Below are 20,704 nucleotides of genomic sequence, written 5' to 3'. Positions count from 1 at the left end.
TCAAGACTTAATCATAACAAAAGATGACGTGAAATGGTAACCCTTTGCATTGTTTAACAAAGGCATGCTTAGTATGATGCCAGTGAAAAGTGACATTCACCCCCCCCCAAAAAAGCACACCAAATGTGACATATAAATACTATTGAAATAGTGCACAACTCTTTTTTTGTCAACATATTGTATGGCAACTAGTTTTTCTGTATGTGCTTTCAGTATCAAATGCGCCTTTTCAAGCCCTTATCCACAACAAACGTTCTTAAAATGGGCCATTACTTAAAAAATGTGTGCGAGTAAAGAGGTGAACACTGATGCCCTGAGATCAATGCGCTGCTTCCCCCTGCTGCCTCCTGTGAGGGCGAGCCCTCATTCATGTTCTAAACTAGAACATGAATGAACTGGAGTAAACTTCACCCGGCCGTCACTATAAGCTTTCTTAAATTCACTTAAATGAACCCTGCCACTAATGAAACTTAGCAGCAGGGATCGGACTTGGCGCTGCAGCAGTGATTGGGTGATTGAAGAGAAGGAGGCTGAAAGTGACTGCAGTGCATTCCTGTTAATCAGTGCCGCGCGCGCCCGTGAAGTTATTGTACTGTTGTTGCAGTTTTTGTCTTCCTATTACCCCTATTAACTGAACAAGCGCAACAATAAGCGCTTAATAGGGGTAATAAGCGGACAAAAACCGCAACAAGCGACCTCCAAATATTAAAAGCGACTTTGGGCGAAAAGAAGCCCAAAGTCGCTTGTAATAAGCTGACCTAACAATACTGCAGCCATCCTTAGGAAGGCCTTTGGGCTGGTGTCCTGCTGTGTACAAGTAGGGGGGCGGAGCCAGAAGAGCGTTCATGGTGGCAATGTGCTGCTCCGCCCCCCCCTACTCCATGCCGTCACAGGCGCTTTCTTTGTAAAACATTTTTTAAGTAATCCAGCGCAGAGCGCTGCTTATCACATCGGTTTGGGGCAGCTGACTCTGGCCGGATCACGAGATCTGGCTACACATCTGGTGCCGGATCTCGGATCCGGCGAGACCCGGCCCAATCACCAGCGGTGGGCCTGGGTGTGCGGGCTGTCCTAGGGATTCAATTGTCTATGAATGGGGTGTATATGAGTCGTGAGTGTGGCGTATAGTCGATTTTCCTTACGTGCTGGTGGTTGGCCAGTTAACACCATTGCTTCTGTGTAGGAGATGCTGAGGGCTCTATGAGAAGCATTTTCGCATTTCCAGAGACTCAAGCTCATTGCCTGCATGTGTGTTAGTGTCAAGCTCATTGCCGCCTGCATGTGTGTTAGTGTCAAGCCCATTGCCTGCATGTGTGTTAGTGTCAAGCTCATTGCCTGCATGTGTGTTAGTGTCAAGCCCATTGCCTGCATGTGTGTTAGTGTCAAGCTCATTGCCTGCATGTGTGTTAGTGTGATTGGCATGGTAGGAAAGGAGGCGTTGGTGGCTGATGTTGAAGGGTGCCAGTAGCGCAGTAAGTGGGCTGAAGACCTCTGATTGGTGGGATGCTGTACTGTTTTTTTTCAGAAAGCTCTGTATGGCAAGGAAGGAAATCATGAGGAACCTTTTCAAAAATGTGTTAACCCCACTCATGCACAATATACATATTGTATACACACACATAATTAAAGTTTGATGCCCTCTTCTTCAATGACCATTCGATCTGGGCCTCACCAGCCATTTTGTGACTATGGCTGCCGCAGCAGAAATGGGTTCTACTGTGCCCAGCAGTGTTTAAGGTGGAAGACCCAATGGGTTTAGCTACTGAGTCAACATATTTCAGCTACTTACATTTGGGGTGGAGCAGTGTTTCCTTCCGGGTCCAAGACTTCGAGCTCCACTCTGTCCAAATTAACCTCTACGGCCGGATCGATCACATAAAGGATTGTTTTTCTATTTAAATCTCTCTGAGTAAATCGCTCCTGGATAAAGCCGCCTGTTAAGTAATGAGAAAGAAATATCGCAGTTCGTTATTGTGATTCCGATAAAAAAAATAACATTCCAACACGTCAAGGTGGCACTTAGACATTCTGGACTGTTCAACGCTTTCAAATCGGGATAGCGAAAGCTTGCTTCTTCGCGTACCTAATTCCTACACATCTTGCAGGTGATTTACTGTAAAAGCACATAGTGCTTTGGATTGGTCATTACATCTCAGCTGTGTTGCCTGATTGGACCATGGAGGCGAGAGAGAGAGAGAGAGAACGAGAGGGGAGGGAGAGATATAGAAGAGAGAGAGAGCGATATAGAAGAGAGAGTGAGTGAGTGAGTGAGTGAGTGAGTGAGTGAGTGAGTGAGTGAGTGAGTGAGTGAGTGAGTGAGTGAGTGTGTGTGTGTGTGTGTGTGTGTGTGTGTGTGTGTGTGTGTGTGTGTGTGTGTGTGTGTGTGTGTGTGTGTGTGTGTGTGTGTGTGTGTGTGTGTGTGTGTGTGTGTGTGTGTGTGTGTGTGTGTGTGTGTGTGTGTGTGTGTGTGTGTGTGTGTGTGTGTGTGTGTGTGTGTGTGTGTGTGTGTGTGTGTGTGTGTGTGTGTGTGTGTGTGTGTGTGTGTGTGTGTGTGTGTGTGTGTGTGTGTGTGTGTGTGTGTGTGTGTGTGTCCACAAAAGATGCTGTGAACCCTGACTGGCATGTATCTGCCCACCCACAACACACCAATGCTTACCCCCAAACCATTTGTGCTCCTGTTTTGCGGCAGTGGGGAATGTAGGTTTCCTTGCATCGCTCATGCACCAGCTATGACCTATCTTAGCCATTCTTCAACAAACCATTGTGACGAGGCTCGCCCTCCACAGGCAGCAAAAAAGCAGGGTACCTCAGCCCCTTCCGCCATTGCTGATGATCTTAGCGTGTGTGCTTTGGCGAACCAGAAGAAGTCGGACTAAGTACTGGCATGTTTCAAGGGTGTTTATTAAAATGAAAAAGAAAATGCCTATCTAGCCCTACCACAATGAGGGAAGTTCCCTGCCTAACAAACTAAAACTAATGGTGCTCATCAAATGTCCCAAAGGAAACAGTCCTAAAGCCAAATCCTATTCCGCTAACTGGCCCTGCCACTTAAGAAAACGTAATAACAAGATGGAGGCCGGAGCAATAGCGTTGGTCTTGGGCTTCGGCCTGGCCCCACACTTGGACATCTTTTCCAGGAGGAAGGTTTTTCAAAGTTCATCAATTTCTTGTAGTACATTCATGAGCCTCTCTGCAGGTCTACGCTACGAGTCTTTAGAATTCATATGGTTTCCTTTTCGTCAGGAAAGACAAGGGTTTCGTAGCACAACTACATCTCAATATTCCTGGCTTATCCTTGAGGACTAGAACCTTCCAGGTTTTCTCTCCCTTCAATTTGGTGAATTATCTTTTGGGTTTCTTGTAGTCTCCAAAGTCCTCTGGCCCTCTGAGAGGCTTGTTTTAGCTCATCTAAGGCGTTTGCTCACTCTGGTTCATATGGCTCTTGTATCCTTGGTGGCTTTTCTAGCTTCAGATAGTGAAGTCTTTCGGATTCACGTGGCTTTCCAAAGCCCTCTGGCCCTCAGATAGACTTAATTTATCTCTCGTCTGGCTTATCTGGCTCTTGTACCCCCTTGTGGCTTTCCCAGCCTCAGATCTTGTTTTCAGGACTCCCCAAAGTTCTCTGGCCCTCTATCAGGCTTGCTTTAGCAGAGCCTCGATATACAGCTTAACCCATGTGGCTTCTCCTGCCTCAGATCTTGTTTCCAGGACTCCCCAAAGTCCTCTGGCCCTTTATCAGGCTTGCTTCAGCAGAGCCTCGATATACGGCGTAACCCATGTGGCTTCTCCAGCCTGGAATGTCAATGTCTTTTGGTTTCCCAGAGGTGGCCCTCTAGTAGGCTTGCTTTGTTTCTATTCGGGTTTATCTGGATCCCGAAACACTTGTGGCCTTCCCAGCCTCGATTCTCACTGTTCGCACTTCTACAAGGCGTTACCTCTTTGGGAGCGTTTGCTTCCCTTCCGCTGCTTTGCTCGGCATCTATTGAACTTCTCATGCAGAGCTTGGGGATTTGGTCTTGTCACTGCAGTCTGGTCTCAGTGCCAAATAACAGGGCACGGCCCACCATGGCTTCCGTGTGGTCATGCCACCAAGCAAGATGGATGCTTTATCATCCCTGTCTCCTTCTTAAACCGACTTCTTTGCTGGTCAGGACGCCCCCCGTCCAGAATCTTGCGACAATTTCCTTCTCTCTTCATGCTACTGCTGGCTTTGCAGTCTAGTGTGGCTCCGCCCCTCCAGGACGTCTTCCCAACAGAAGCTCGCCTATGTGTAGGATTCATTCCTCCCAATTTTAAGTTCCTCGTGGTTTTATATATGTTGTGACAAACAAAAGGGGTGTGTCATTCTTCTTTGACTGTAGCGTTCAGGCAAGATACTGCATTACCTGAAGCCAAAGAGAATGAAGAAATGTCACTGTTCTGTGAACCCAAATCATGGTTATGTTATGTTTATGTTTCATTCCAAATCATGGTTAATAACAGTCTTTCCGATTCCCATGTAGGCAGACAATGTACGCTGGAACGGGAGTTCCTTAACAGAATGGAAGTCCTTGTCCCTAAGAGGTGTGTCACTCTTTCTGAGCGGGCTCACCTCCCTAGCCTCAAAGGGGGTGGCTCCCTTCTTGGGAGAAGGGATAAATAGTCCAGATTCTCCGCAGTGCTAAAACGTCTATGATATTTGCCCATTTTCCCACATGTTTCAGTTTAAATTATTTATGAAACATTGGAAGGAAATGTATTAAATATATTTCGGGGTGAAGTTTCCATCAAAACATAATGTCTCATTGTAGTTGATGGGATCTATGATCCTTTACAATTTGGAGCCATGAACTTCAGCACTCCCAAGTGGCCCTTTAAGACCGAAGAGAATTATTTCAATGACCTGCAGTGATGAGAGTTTATCATTATTTCTTTTTAGTAATCACTTAATTGACCTTGTAGAAGAATGATTGTGGCGCCTTTGCTATTTTTATTTTGCTTATTCCCCCTTTTACAAAACAAGGTAAAATACCTTCCACTGCTGCATTGTGTTTGATGGTAGGCATTTTTTGTGGGTACGTTTCATTGCAGGATGTTTTTTCACAGGGTTTTTTACCGCTGATGTTTTTGGGTGTGGGTGTATGGGAATATACATTTTTTTTAAAGGGAATGGGGGGTTTGGGGTGAGTAACCCCCCAAAAATAAAAAAATAAAAATTCAATGAGTTTAAAAAAAAAAAATCTACGGTAAAAAAACCTGCGATGAAATGACATGGAACCCTGTTGTGTACCGCTCGTGATTATGATTATTAAGAGTTGTGACAGGCTCATAGGTACGGCCCTATCAAGGGCGGCCAGGGACCTCTTTCAACTTTGGGTAGATGGCCTTCCAGGGTGATGCCAGAGCTAGACCTACACAGAAGCTGTGTGAGGGAGTTGAGAGGGAACACCGTTCCTGTCTCCCCTTTAGTCATGTATGTACCTTGGTAACTATTTCCCAGTCTCAATGCCAATCTGCCTCTGATCTGTCCGGGTCTCTCTCTGATTTTTCAGGTGGTTCCCAGGAAGCAGCACCATAGGCAAGAAAAGTACCACCATGCACCTGAACGGACAAGACCTGACCAGGAACTGGTGGAACGGTCTGGTTACCTAAGAGGGGATGGAATATGTTTTCCCATTCAGGAAACAAATTAGAGACCAAACACCCACTACAGACTGCACTAGCATGCTACAGGGACTCAGGCAGCAGCAGCAGTGGAGCCAGAACCTGCAGGGAATGGCACAATCCTAGGGGAGACAGGGAACGCTCCCCAAACATTTGCTGACATTAACATACTTGATACAGGAGAGAACCAGAGAACAAATGCATATAGTCATAACACAGCTAGCTGAAAGGAAATGGAGAACGAAAAGGGGATGGGGGCGCAAAGAGAGTTGTATGGGTGAGGTTAGGTAAGTTGGAGGAAGACTACGAGACCAGAGAGTAGGGTGTTGCTGGTGGAGGAGGTCTTGCAGGAGATGTTAGAGTGTTTGGAAAGAGCAAAGCTAAGGTGTTGTGACTGGAAAGGTGGTGCCAATTTGGTTGCTTGTGAGTGAGTAAGTGAGTGAGTGAGTGAGTGATTGAAGGTAAGTTTGGAGGGAGAGAAAGAGGGGAGGTTAAGTAAGGAGTGAAAGAGAGAGAGGTAGAGAGAAAGAAAGAAAAGAGAGAAAGAGAGAGAGAAGGAGAGGGAGGTGAGGGACAATAAGAGGGATGAGAGTAGAGGCAGGGGTAGTGTGGGGAGGAGTGAGATCTTCTGATCTGAGAAGGGAAGTAGATAAGATCGAAAGGGAGCTGTAGACTGGAGACAGGAGAAGGAAGACAGGGTGATAAGACCAGAAGACAGAGTGTAGAGAGTGGAGAGATGAGCAGGGAGCTGGAGAGCGGAGACAGGATAGAGAGATTGTGAGAGAGATGGCTAGAGGAGAGAGAGGTGAGGCGCAGGAAGAGGAAGGAGAGTAGAGGAGCAGTAGAGTGGGGATCAAAAGGGAAGAGGATAAGATCAAGAGGGATCTGGAAAGTACAGATAGAAGTGAGAGAAAGAGAAAAGACCAGGACACGGTGTGTAGAGAGTGACAGAGGAGAAAGGCAAGAGTGAAGAAAAGGTGGAGAGAGAGTCGTTTGGAGGAAGGGCACCAGGGCAATCCGAATACCCCAGTTAGGCCACCTAGGAAGCTTCCCTGTGGAAGTTAGATTGATATGGCTGTGGCCTTTAGACCTCCCTATAGCAGGGTTAGCCTAGGCAGCATGGGTCACACAGCAGTGGAAAAGCTGTACTCTCACCAGACATGATAAGTAGGGAGCCTGGGTTAGGGAGGGGGGAGCCCCCACTTCAAGGCCAAGGGAAAGGCTTTATATATCTATCTATATACATCAAAATGTAAATGTTCGTTTGTTCAAAACCTTAAATCTCAGAAAGTTCTTCACCGATTGCTTTGAAATTTTGCCACAGCTTTGCATTGGAATAAGCACGTGTTTTATATACCTACAATACATAGATGTCACCCCTGTGACAGGTAAAAACATGCTTTTTCTGAAAAACAGTGCCATCTGTTGGACGTAAAAGTAACAGGCGCCTGCTCAAATATGTGCCGAGGAAGCAGCAGAGCGACGTGACGTAAAAGCAACACACACTGGCTCTGTCACAGAGTGCACGGAAATAGATGCATGCAACATTCTGACACCCTTTCAGAGATGATTAATTACTAGGTGAAAGGACCTGGGCTCAAACATTTTATGCATGCCATATTAGCTAGGGCACAAGTGTTACATATTTCAAAAACCTTACTCTGTAAAGCTGTTTTCAAACAGCCAGTGCATTTTTGTCGACCGGCGCATCTACCAAGATCTTGCTCCTGTACGGGGTGAATGAGGATAATCCAGCACAGTGGGGCCTGCCCTCCCATCCAGAAGTCCGTCTTTCCTTTCCAATAGGGAAAGAAAGTAAGAAGGTCCTCCCAACATGGCGGTGGGAGGGGAAGGGGAACAGGGCCATCATGACAAGTCTCCTTTTGTATAGGAGAGTGTCATCTCACACCTACACCAGATTTAATGAAGTTGGATCCATAAATGAACTGAACTCATTTTATCTACACAGAATCCAATATTAAGAATTAACAATGTTTTGTATTGCTGCAGGGGAGTGACAGTGCAATCCTAGATAAGGAGAAAGGGTTTATGCAACTGAAGGCGGCAGCAACCCATACCGTTCAGCCAGTGATGGCAGCCTGCTGTGGGACTGTTGTGTGTACAATATGCACTCTCACCCATAAATGCAGTTGCCAACAATGTGGGTAAACATTTGACCACCAGTTAAATCTTCTGGAGGCAGGCGTGTGACCCGGAAGGACTTTTCCTGGTAGTGGGGAGCTTTCACCTGAAAGTATTGCCCGGGGGGGGGGAAAGCGGACGCAAGGAGTGAAAAGGTTACCTAAGATCAGAGTGGGCACCATAGGTACCAGGCAGCACTGGAAGCATGGGCAACAGAACTCTTTTAGAATAATACCTGCTGCCCTCTTTTACTCTAGAGCACGTGTGCTGTGATTTGTCATATTACACCTCTGAATGAAAACACAATCTTCATTTAGTAAATAAATCTCATTGGTGCTTAATACATTATAAAAATAGTTGTTCTTAGAGGGCACAGAACACCAATAGGCTCCTGTTAATTAGTAGCTTTTGAATAGTATGTTCACACCCTTATATCTTATCATGGTTAATAAATAGCTTCAGCACCTTCAGCAAGGGCGGGCTTCAGACTACAACAATTTGAATACTGGTTCTCATTGGGAAACTTGAAATTCCAGGGCGTGATGCTTATTAAAACGCCAGGACTGGTCTGTGGAGTTGCACATGACATTTGGACACTTGGCAGTGTTGCGACATAGCACGTCACCATGGTCAAGTGACGGACTACGTCACCAGGTTCATAAATGAGAGCTCCGCCCCAGCACAGGCAGGAGTTCTTCGAAGCCAGCGCTATTCTATCTGTGGGGTGCGCTCCTCTGGTGGGCTGCAGACTCATGCCCAGTGGGGGGGGGTGCATCCACAGCCTGAAAAGAGAAAATTACAGGTAGCCCTGTTTCTTGGCCTGGGCGGCGGGCGACAGCCTGGGCGCAGAGCTAAATAGCTCAGGAGGTGGACACAGTAAGCGGCACCACACAGAAAGCTGCTGGACAACAGATTAAGCAGCCTGCTGTGCCGGTGAGAGCTGCTCTTTGATGTGTGGCTGGCTGATCTCTGTTGACTTGTAGATGACTGCGATGCATTCGGAATATGCAAACAAAGGAATGCATATTCCAAGTGCAGCGTGTGAGATGCTCTGGAGTCACACACCCCGTGCCCCTCATTCTTTGTGTTGACAGCCTTTCAAGTGGGGCAATTTATAAGTGATGGCTCATTTAACAAGCCATTGTTTTTCTACAGTATATGCTTAACATTTCAGTGTTAAGAACTGAATATGGGTCATTTTTATTCACCAGGCCAGCACAAGTATCAGTTAGCTGATCAAAACTATACAAAAGAGAATTAACGTGACACACAGAAAAGTGTAAAAGTATTTTCTTTATTTTCGTGTCTCTTTATTTGACACACCAAAACTATTATTTTTTTTAATATTACTTTTTAGTTACATATGGCGCATCCCTGGAAAGGTTAACTCTAGTTTACTTGCTTACGTATTCTAGTGGCTGCTTTGGGACATGGACTAAATACATCCTCTCAGCATCAAAGGTCTTTTAATTGTCTAAACAAGACAGCCACTGCCTAGCGAGCACACCAGATGGCAACTCAATGTCAATTGGCACCTTGATTACGAAAGTGGAGTTCATTGTGTGTCACAATCCAGACAGTAGTCCGTGGCAAATCAATGCAGTGATGTGTGCAGCAATGATTTGTGCGCTGCACAAGTCGCCACCCTGTTGGTTAATGGTGTCTATGTGGTGCTCCCTTACGTAACAGCACATATACGTGGCTGGGGGGGGAGCTATAGCCCTGGGTCTTTTGGTTGTAGCCCTGGATAGACGCTCCGGGGCTAGAACCAAAAGGCTAGCTGGCCCCAAGACCCGACAGTCCCGACATTAGCGTAGCCCCGGATCTTTTCCAGACATAGCAACACCCCTGGTTTGTTGCCCTACGTAACCCAAGCTCTCTGTGAGCACATCATGTACATGGTAAAAAGGACGATGCTGGGGAGCTCTTGCTACGAAGTGGGGGTGGAGTCCTCTCTGCAAGCAGCATGGCCTGGCTTACTCAGCAGTGCTCTGTTTGCTGCTTGGAGAAACAGTGACTCCACCTGGTATTAAAGCTACCCAACATGGGATTTTATTTAGTTCTCCAATTTACAAATTATGGACCCTTACATTTCTGGTACTTGACAGGGAATGTTAATAAACGTTGACATGCCCGAATCCGTCCAGATGAGGCTGTTGTGAATGTGGAACTGTGTTGGCAAACAGGCAGTTATGAGTGAAACCTCACTCAAAAAAAAGCACACACATATGCACACAGACACACGCGCTGTAGATAACTCCATGCACTTACGGAATCTTGGACAAGTTAATTTACCTTACACCCCTAGCCCCTTCACACATACACATCGCTTTCTGACATTTTATTCTAACGCCGTCTCTATGGTGACTGTTGTCGTTTCTCTACACTTACCTACATTTCCCCAGCTGCTTCATAATGGACGTCTGCTGACTTTCCCTGAGACGCACAGTGCTTGCTCTTAATTTTGCTATCTCTTCCAAGCGGGAAAGGAGTTGGAAACTATAGCACGGCTATCTGGGAACAGGCTGTGAAATTAGAAATTTGCATTGCACCTTCATGTAAAAGGATACAGGATGCGTCTTTTTTCTCTTAAAAATCAATCGATCGGTAACAGAGCACTGAATGGAATTATGCAGGAAGAAGGAGCCTGGTGGGGTTCACTGTCCAGAAAGGTTAATTGAAAGGTCGCTGGTTATGTCTTTCGGCCACATTGAAACTCGTTATATTGACTAGCCTCCCTGCTTGTCAGTGCTTTAAGTGGGAGGCAGAATGGAGGGGGCACTAGCTAGGGGGCGTGGCCTAAGTACTGGTTGGGTAGCGGGGAGGCCACCCCACACACTCCTACTCAGGTCAAGCCCCTAACTAGAGCCCCACCCCTTGTGTATACGGGTTGGAGGACTGACACTTGCTTGGCTCCCAGGCAGTGGGACCAAGCAGGAAAAGTGGAGCGCATGGCCAATCCTTTTGCTTCTTAGAGTGATGAGCCAACGCCCTGTAGGCAGTCCTTTCAATCGAGAGCCGCATGGTTAAAGAGCTGACTGCAGATGTCAACGCTTCTGAATAGAAAAAAGGAGTGGCATCGGCCAGTGCCTCTCCTTTTTTCTAATCAGAAGGGCTGACACCTGCAGGCAGCCCTTCGACCATACAGCACTTTGGCTAAACAGACTGCCTGTGGGGGTCGGCGTATCTGGGGCTAGTCGGGGAGAGCCCTGGCATAGCCCTGGCTCAAGAGCCCTTTTTGGAGACCGCCAGTACTCTGCCATGGCTAGCCCCATCCCTCTTAAAGCCTTGCTGCTTGCACATCCACAGCTTTCTGTCGAGCAATCGCTAATCTCGCCTTGGCTTACATAGATTTTAATGGATATGTCTATTATAGCCGCTACGATGCAGACACCCTATCAGTTTAGGTACAGGATGGGCTCTGCAGTCTAGACCTCGCTCCATGAACAAGGAGGGTGTCATGGCATACCCCTTGGTGCCCTGGGGAGGGTGACTTTGTTTGAACTCGGATGTCTTTCCCCTCCCAGAAGCTTATCTAGGAAAATGAAACAGCGCGAACCAGGCAGTGGCTCAGGATCTCCCTCCAGCTACCTACCATTAGCTCTGGCCCCACCGGGCACACATATACATTTGAGAGAGTGCCGGAGAACAGGGTGGGCCTTTATGCAGACACAGTTTGGGATGAGAGAGAGAACTGCAGGTTTGGACCTCTTAGTCGGTATCATAATGTGCTCCCTCACTTCTAACTCACTGTTAGACTGTGTCACTAGAGCCTGACTGCTGTTCAGACCTTACCCCTTCTCTTCCTTATCTTCCCCTCCTTACTAGCCCAACTCCCCCTTTTCCTTCTTTCAAATACCACGTTGAAACAGCCTAAATGTGATTTTATTAATTTATTTTATTTATTGGACATTTGTATGGCACCTATACACAATTGTTTCAAGGCACCACAAGACAAAGGGGCGGGGGGGGGGGACAGAGGAGAAACAGCAACAATAATGGTCTTACCAGGCCTTGTGACATTCGGACCATGCAAGTGCAGTGACAATAAGTGCAGGGGGAGGGGGCAGGGCTGGGATAAAGGAAGGTGGGGAGGGGAGAAGTGCAGGAAGGCTGGGCAAGTGCTGGGCGGAGCCTAGATGGGCAAGTGCCAGGGGAAGTAGGGGTCAACTAGTGAGAGGACAGGGTGGGCCAGAGTCAGGCTAGTCGGGGCAGGGTGCCCAAGGGTAAGTGCTAGTCAAGGGGAGCTGGGGTAGGCTGGATGAGGGGGGCCTGGCCCCTTTAAGGCACTAAAGGGACCAGGCGCCAGTCACAGTGGCAGGGGGACATTAGCAAGGGAGGAGGCGAGGGAAGGAGGAGGAGAAAAGGAAAGTCTTGAGAAGTTTCCAGAACTTAAAGAGATCCGGCTAAAGTCTGAGAGAGGCAGGAAGGCCCTTACAGAGATAGGCTCTTTCCGAAGAAAGAGATCTACCTCCCACTCTCTGCTTGGAGAAACGACTGATCTGCAGAGAGTTGGCGCTAGAGGACCGACTGACTCTAGCAGGGAGGTATTTCGGGAGAGAAAGCTGGATGTAGTGGGGTCTCAGGCCCGGGAAAAGCCTTGTGAATGATGCAGAGGGTCTTGAATTTGATCCTTTCAGCCACTGGGAGCCAGTGAAAGATTTTAGGGCTGGAGAGATGCTGTCCCTGGGCTTGAGGACAAGGAAAGGTCTTGCAGCCCTATTCTGGATAAGTCAAAGAGGGCGAAGGGAGGAAAGAGGTACATTGAGGAAGTGGCTGTTGCAGTAGTCCAGCCTAGAGAGAACCAGAGCTCTGGAGACATAGAGCTTCTGGGGAAAGGTGAGCAAATGAAGAATGCCTGAGGAGGTGAAGCTGAAAGTGGGCCTTCTTGGCAAGGTCCGTGGTATGAGAGGAGAAGGAGAGAGAGACAGTGAAGATGACGCCAAGGTTTTTTGTCTCACAAGAGGGTGAGGAGAAGGGGTCCAAGGAAGGCAGCCAGAGAGTGGGAGGGAAGCAGAGAGCAGGCGTCCCAATGAGAAGGATCTCAGTTTTACTGGCATTAAGGCAGAGATCATTAGCAGAGCACCATGCCTGAATAGCAGGCAGGCCGTCAGGTATGAGGAAGGAGGAGGTAGAGGATGGCAGCTTAAAGGAGGAGAGCTGTTTGTCATCAGCATAACACTGGAAGTGAGGAGTGGAGGTGGAGATTAAGTGGGCGAGAGGGTTAAGGTAGATATTGAAAGCCACAGTGATAGGATAGAGCCCTGAGTGACGTTGAATGTAGACAGTGTGGTGGCCGAAAGGAAGGGGCCCAGTAGTACTTGGGAAGGTCGGTTAGATAGGAAGGAGGTCAGCCAAGCCAGTGCCCGGTCAGTGATGCCTAGATTATCACAGAGACAATTTATGAGGATGGCATGATTGAATGTGTCAAAGGCAGAGATTGAAAAGGATCAGAATGGAGGGAGAGTTGGAATCAAAATTTGAGAGCAGGTTTACACGGGTGTTCAGGAGAGCAGTTTTCATGCCTCTGGATGCTCTGAAGCCAGACTACTGGTCATGGAGAAAGCCAGCAGATTCAGTGTGGTGGGTCAATTGGGGATGACCAACTTCTCCATGAGTTTGTCCAGGAATTGGGTGATGGAGAAAGGGTGATCGTTAGCTGTGCTAGAAGGGTCAGCAGATTACTTTTTTAGGAGACGGTGCACAAGGGAGTGCTTGAGGGGTGATGGGAAAAAGCCAGTGGCAAAGGAATGGTTATAGAAATCAGCCAAGGCATGGGCGAGAGAGGAGATGTTACCCTTGATAGTTCTGGAAGAGCAGGGGAGCACCTGTTTGGAGGAGACTTTCATAGAGCAGACTACTCTAGTGGCCTCATCTGGTGTAATCGGAGAGGAGGAGGAGAGTATGGGGGCCGAGGGAGGGGCCAAGGGAGGCAAGAGCAGAAAGAGGGATGGGGGAGTAGAGGAGAGTGAGGACAGGATGTCCTGAGTTTTGGTGGAGAAGTGGGAGGCCAGTGCAGTGCATAGGACCTGGGAGGGAAGAGGAGAAGATGAGACTGTTTTCTTGTAGATTTTCTAAAAGTTCAGCCCACTGGCATAGCACAAAATGTGGGTGCCCCCCTGTGAGCCATGCTGAGGGGGGCATGCCACCCAGCTCGACAACAAATCATGTGTCGCGCCACAGTCTGGACCAGCCTAGATTACCACGCTTGCGCAAAACGCACAAACGTGCTTCTGCAGGTGTACGCTGCACACTGCACTAGGAGAAAATCTGCTTAGATTCACATGCTGTGCATAGGCCGACATCTAGTGGAAGCTGCGGAGTATTACAGTTTGTTTTTCGAAACTCGAAAATGGGCGTCGACACAGGGCGTGCCAGTAATACTATCCCTAGTGTGACGTCCACTGTACCCATGATCGCTCACGCGTCTAGGACCCTCAGATTGTATTTTTTCGGACATGAGGTAGCATGAGGAGTAGCGTGAGTACAGATGATCCAAGCAGATAGAAGATAGATAAGATAAGACTACAAGCATCCATGCGCCTTCTCTCAGAGGGGAGGAAGGGTGGGTTGCATGTGAATCTAAGCAGATACAAGCATCAGAAATACGATAACGGTGAGTAATGTATCCCTTCTGAGGCTTGTGGAATCTGCTTAGATCACATGCTGTGCATAGATTAGCGAGCAGTGTTAGAAAGAGGTGGGATTTGAGAAGGGTCATGAGCAAATAAATGTCTTAGAACCGCTTGTCCCACTTGAGTATCTGTCTTGGAATGGGTGTCAATGCAGTAGTGCTGAGTAAAAGTGTGAATAGAGCTCCAAGTAGCTGCTTTGCAAATGGTGTCAAGGGGAACATTCGCAATGAAAGCCAGAGTGGCCCCAATGCCTCTTGTCGAGTGGGCTCTGGGTGTAAAAGGCAAAGTTTTGTCAGAAAGAGATTAACACAACTGGATACAGTTGACAATCCACTTGGAGATGGCACCCTTAGAGACACGATCTCCCTCTTTGCCTGTGGCTACAGAGACAAACAGGGCCCATGAGTTTAGATAGCACCACGTTCAGGTCCCATCCTGGTGGTGGGTTAGATATAGGAGGATGAAGTCTCTTTACTCCCTCCATGAAGGCTTTAACCACAGGTACCTTCCACCACCACACTTTGCTATGTGAGCTAGTGTACGCTGACAGTGCTGCCAGGTGTACCTTTAGTGAGTTGAAAACCAACCCTGCGTCCAGCCGGTGGAGCATGCATGTCACTATTGTGGAAGGATTGCAATCAACTGGGTTGATTTGTTTATTCTGGCACCAGATAACGAATCTCTTCCATTTGTCGAAGTAGCAATGCCTCGTGTTCGGTTTCCTAGACTCTTTTAGGATGTCCATACACCTCTGTGGTAAATTGAGATGTCCAAACTCTATGACCTCAGGAGCCATGCTGCTAGGTTCATGGAGTTGGGTAGAGGATGCACCTTCTGACCTTGGTGCTGGGACAAAAGATTGTACCAGCCCGGGAGTTTGATGGGATCGCACACCGAAAGTCTGCATAGGTGTGGAAACCACGGTTGCCTCGCCCACATGGGAGCAACTAGGATGAGCGTCATCGACTCTCTGTTCATCTTGTTCACCACCTTCCTGATGAGGAGTTGGTGGAAAAGCGTACGCAAACACCCCTGACCAGTTCATCCACAGGGCGTTCCCCAGGGAGTCTGGTTGGGGAAACCTGGATGCGAATCCTGGGCACTGTCTGTTTTTGCTTGTGGCGAATAGGTCTCTAGTGGGGAAACCCCACTGAGAGAAGAGATCTTCTACGATTTCTCTGTGTAGACACCATTTGTGTTCCTCCGGAAGGGGATCTCTGCTCAAAGCGTCTGCTAGAGAATTGAGATCCCCTGGAACATGTTGAGATGACAGAAAGATGTTCCGTCTGAGTGCCCATATCCACATTTTCTGGGCAAGTCTGGACAGATTTGGCGAATGAGTCCCTCCTTGCTTGTTCAGGTAGAACATTGCTGTCGTGCTGTCCGTCCGGATCAGCACCGACAGGTTCAGTAGGTGGGGTTCGAACGCCTGACGTGCTCTGAAAACTGCCAGAAGCTCTAGCAGGTTGATGTGATTCTTGGCCACTGTGTGAGACAAGAGACCCTGAGCTGTGTGGTGGAGATGGTGAGCTCCCCATCCTGTCAGGCATGCGTCCGTCGTGACTACCGCCTATATCTCGGGATCATAAAAGGGTTTCCCCTTGGCTAGATTGTCTCTTGTCCACCAGTGGAGGCTTTGTACAAGTGTTGGCGAAATGACCACTAGATCGTCCCACTGACCACTTGCCTGAGACCACAGTTTCGCCAACCATTCTTGCATGGGACGCATGCGCAGCCGCGCGTGGGGGACCAGGTAAGTACATGACGCCATCATGCCCAGCAAACGCATTGCTTTGCGTACTGTTATCTGGCGACCGGTTTGATATTGTGGAATTTGCAGTAGTATATTCCGAATTCTTTCCTCTGAAGGAAAAGCCAACCCCTCTTGAGTATTTAGAACAGCTCCTAGGAACTGCTTGGAGGTGCTGGGCACCAGACTTGATTTTTTCTCGTTTATGGAGAAGCCCAATTCGAAGAGGAGGTCGATAGTTCTTTGAATGTTTGTCCTGCAAATTACTGGGGTCTCCCCCGTGATGAGCCAGTCGTCCAGATAAGGGTACACTGGGATTGCCTGAAAGGTACAGTGGCCACATCCGGAGAGTCTAGATGAATGTAAACATCACCCAGGAAGAGAAGTTTGGGGGAGGAGGTCAGGAGAGAGGAGGAGAGGTCAGCCGATTCAGAGAGGAAAAGGGGGTATGTCCAGAGGACCTGTAGATAGCAGTGAGATTGGTAGAGAGGGTGTGAGAGACACCCAGCCTAGAGATGAGTAATTCAAAGGAAGAGTAAGATTGAGTGGAAATGATAGTAGCAGGGACCCATTCAGGGAAGACAAGGGCCACTCCACCTCCAGACCGGTTAGCCCTGGGCCTGGAGAGGATCTTGTAGCCCTCATAAAGGAGAGTGTCAAAAGCAGTGACAGAGCTGGCATTGAACCACGTCTTGGTGAGAGCAAGGACGTCAAGGTCAACGTCTTCAAGGAGGTAACAGATGTCAGAGGAGTGTTAACAGCAGGGTGAGAAATTAGGGTACCTAAGTTAATCTGGATGCCACCTTTAAAGGTCTTCTGAGGTGGGGTGCAGGGACATTGGAACACCCATCGGAGGGGGCAGTGAAGCTGAAGTTGTGGCAGTTGGAGGAGTGGCAGGAGACGTGAGGAAGTTAATGAGAAATGAGAGACACCTATCCTGAAGGAGGTTGGGCTGAGAGTCCTGGATCATGATAGTGCCATTATGGTAGACATTAATGATGCACCTAGATGATGAGAAGTATGCCAAGAGAACTTCCCATCTGGTTCCACCATTAATGGGCGAGGGGGAATAATGGGATAGGATAAAAACCATATGAGGAGTCCATAGGTCGGGAGAGGGTCAGTGAAGAGGATGTTGGTAATAGCCTGTCTGGAGGAGGCATTGACATAGGTATCACCAATGGGGAGGCCCTGGGTGGAGACCAGGAGCACTTTCTTAAACTTTATTCTTCCAGACTTTGAAAGAGAGATAGGATAGGTGATAGAGTAACAGTTAGACCAGATAGGAGAGGCAGAGAGCACCATGAGTACAGGGGGTGGGTAGGTTGGTGGGGGGATCAGGAAGAGGGACTGCACTGTGCAAGAGGAATTCACCAGGCAGCCTAGCAGCCATTACAGGGGAGATGATACACAAGTACAGTAAGTCCAGAGTCCAAGGAGAAAGAGCTTAAGATACAACAAACAGTAGTATCACAACATGAGTGAGATAGAGGGGAATCAGCTGAAAAGGCCTAAATCATACCACTGGCATAGGAATTACAGTATGGACAGATTTGGGATTTAAGAAATGCTCCTGAGGAGCTATAATGAAAATAGTATTGGTGTACTAAAAATGTCCAACAGATATGCAAAATGCAGCCATTTAGGTAAGGCTAGCAGAGAACAGAAGCAGCTACCTTTGATTTTCCAACAGATATACAAAATGTAATCATTTTGTTTCCTTGCTCAGTATTACTGTATATGACCCAAAACTCAGTCAGTTGGCATCAGAAAAGAAACATTTCAATTCAGAACAGAGTTTTTACCAGCATAAAGAAATAGGGTAACACTGGCAGTGCATGTGTGGGACGGCTTCATATATGTGCATACTGTAATTCCTATGACAGTGTTATAATGTAGGCTGTTCCCGCTGATTTAATGAAGAGATACAACAATTATACCTTATTGAGTTAGCCTAAGGGGCGTACCATGAGTAAGGGGCCCTGAAAACCGAGTTTCATGAGGTGCACGGGCCCATAACTCCCAGTATGGGCACAATGGCGTGGTCTATAAGGCTATTCGTACACACTTTATTACTTAAATTAACAAAGAAAAGAAATTATAATTCCACCTGCTGGTCAAAGGCCTGAAAATGTTAAATTGGATATAGAAAAATAAAATAAAGATCCGGCTCAAGTTAAATGTCAACCTATTGAAGGGATGGAGACATAAATTGCCAAAATAGGGCTTAATGCTGAGTCCACTATCAATGTTTTCTTGCTCTATAGACCCCCACAGCAGCAGACGACTTTACTATTGCACTATCTAACCTCATCTTTCCATTTCTTAAACCCAAAACTAGATTTATAGCATTGGGTGATTTTAATCTTTGGTTAGGGCATGAATCTGATGTCATAGCCTTAGACTTGGAGACTGCTTTGCCCAATCTGGGCTTTGAATAGAAGGTTTACTAACCCACCCACTGCAAGGGGCACACTCTTGACTGGTTATCTACACTGAATATCGTAACGAAAAATCTTCAAGTTCTTGCCTGCCCCTGGTCAGACCATTACTTTGTGCATTTCACAGAGCAGTCTGAATTTCCAATTAAAATGAGAGGCCTGCATAAACATGAGTTCCTATCTAGAAACCAGAGAAATCTAACATTGGAACATACTGAACCTCTGCTCAGACCGGTTATTGTTCACCTACCAAATTTAGATTCAGCAGAAGAGCTATCTAATCTTCTGTCCTCATTATTTGTTAACATTTCTAAAACTCTTGCACCATTAAAATAGAAAATCCGGAAAGAAGTACGTAACAGCAATACCTGGTTTTCTCCAGAACTCAAGAAACTCAAAGCCTCCACACTTAAGTGTTTCTAAGCGTGGAAATCCAACCACACTCCCCTAAATTTGGCAGCCTACAAAGGGGCAGCCAAAGAATATAAATTAGCTATTTTTGATGCAAAAAAACACTCTTAATAGTAGAATCTAGAGTGCTTAATCCAAAGTGAAGAGCTTTTTAAAATTCTTAAAGAGCAGGAAACCCTGCATACTCATGTATGTATGTATGTATGTAAGTAATCTTGTATAGCGCCTGCAGCCCGCGGGCTACAGGGTGCTTGACACAGAACAACACAAGCTATAACTAAGAAGGACACAGCCATAGTCCCTACTGCAGCTCGGAAAAAGTTCTACCTATCAAATTTCACCTAAAGATATATCTCTTTAAACTCTTCCTAAAAAGAAGGATGTTTTCTTCAAATCTCAGCGTGAGTGGGAGGCTATTCCACTGCTGCGCAGCCAATACTGCAAATGATCTGCCCAAACCTGCCTTTAATTTCTGTTTTGGCACAGTGAGCAAACCTTTTCCTGCTGAGCGTAGATGTCTCTGTGGGATGTCTAGCACGAATTGATTCTTGAGGTATTGGGGGGTGTCTCCAAACAGGCACGTATGGACAATAGTGATAGCTTTGAGATTCACCCTCTCCTCCACTTTGAGCCAATGCAGAGATCTTCTCTCCATTGTTACATGATCTCTGCTCTTTAATCCCTTCACAATCTGCACTGCGTCATTTTCTATGACTTGGCACCTTGCCAAATCTTTTTTAGTGGCTCCTATCAGTAGGGTATTGCCATAATCCAGTCTGGACAATACAATTGCCCTTGCGATTGTAGCTGTGTTCGCCTCGTTCAAGTATGGTCTAATTGCCCTCATGAGGCATAGATAATATGCCGTGTTTTTATGCAGGTAATTCACCTGCCCCTCTGAACTAACTGAGGCATTGACCATCATCCCCAGTTTCTTGACCTGGTTCGATACTGAATTTTCGACTAATTTATTGAGAATGTCTTCCACTCTTCTCCTAGCTTAGCTTTTGTCCGATTAGTTCCAAAAATCATGAGCTCTGTTTTCGTGTTGTTAAGACACATCCAATTTTGCTTCATCACTGTCCCTGATGTAATTTCCCTCTATTTCAATGATCAGCTGCATGTCATCAGCGTAATTTGTAAAAAAAACAGGCCAACCTCATCCAACACGTCACATAAGCTTCTCATGTATATATTAAATAACAATGGTGAGAGACTAGCTCCCTGAGGGACTCCGAACATGATTGCGATCAGGACACTGGCACGGTTATTAATGATGCTTGGTGTTCATCCATTCAAGAAGCCATGCAGGGAGAACTAAGTAAAATCAAGGCAGATATTGCTCTTAAAAAAGGGGATCAATCTAAGTTATCAGGAGCTAGGGCCAATGTTGATTTTGTGAGAAAAAAAATGTATTCAACACTTTAGTTTTACAGCTGTAACTATATCAGAACTATCTACTATCATTGAACATTTAAAAACCACCAAATGTAAAGATGATCCTTGTTCAGCAGTTATCATTAAATCTTGTTCTCCTATTTTGTTGGACGCTATTTTCAAATTTGTGAATGCCTCAGTGCCCCTGGGGATAAAAAAGGCATGGATAACACCCATTATAAAAAAAAACAAGGTTTATCGGCTGATATGCCACTAAACTTTAGACCATCACGAACACCCCTTTT

General features: G+C 46.9%; 1 protein-coding gene across 1 annotated transcript in view; it reads right to left on the bottom strand.

The window, feature by feature from the left end:
• FREM1 (FRAS1 related extracellular matrix 1) overlaps window positions 1-20,704 on the bottom strand; it is a 1,195,879-nt gene that overhangs the window by 255,442 nt on the left and 919,733 nt on the right. Inside the window, exon 27 of the mRNA XM_069626057.1 lies at window positions 1,790-1,934. Within this exon, the coding sequence (XP_069482158.1) occupies window positions 1,790-1,934 (145 nt within the window). The remainder of the gene's footprint in view (window positions 1-1,789; window positions 1,935-20,704) is intronic.

Source organism: Ambystoma mexicanum, chromosome 6p (genome assembly GCF_040938575.1).
Source record: "Ambystoma mexicanum isolate Mex_15411 chromosome 6p, UKY_AmexF1_1, whole genome shotgun sequence".
In the NCBI taxonomy this organism is placed as follows: domain Eukaryota; kingdom Metazoa; phylum Chordata; class Amphibia; order Caudata; family Ambystomatidae; genus Ambystoma; species Ambystoma mexicanum.
Note: the sequence above shows the minus strand (reverse complement) of the source record. Positions and strands in the feature narration are given on the sequence as shown.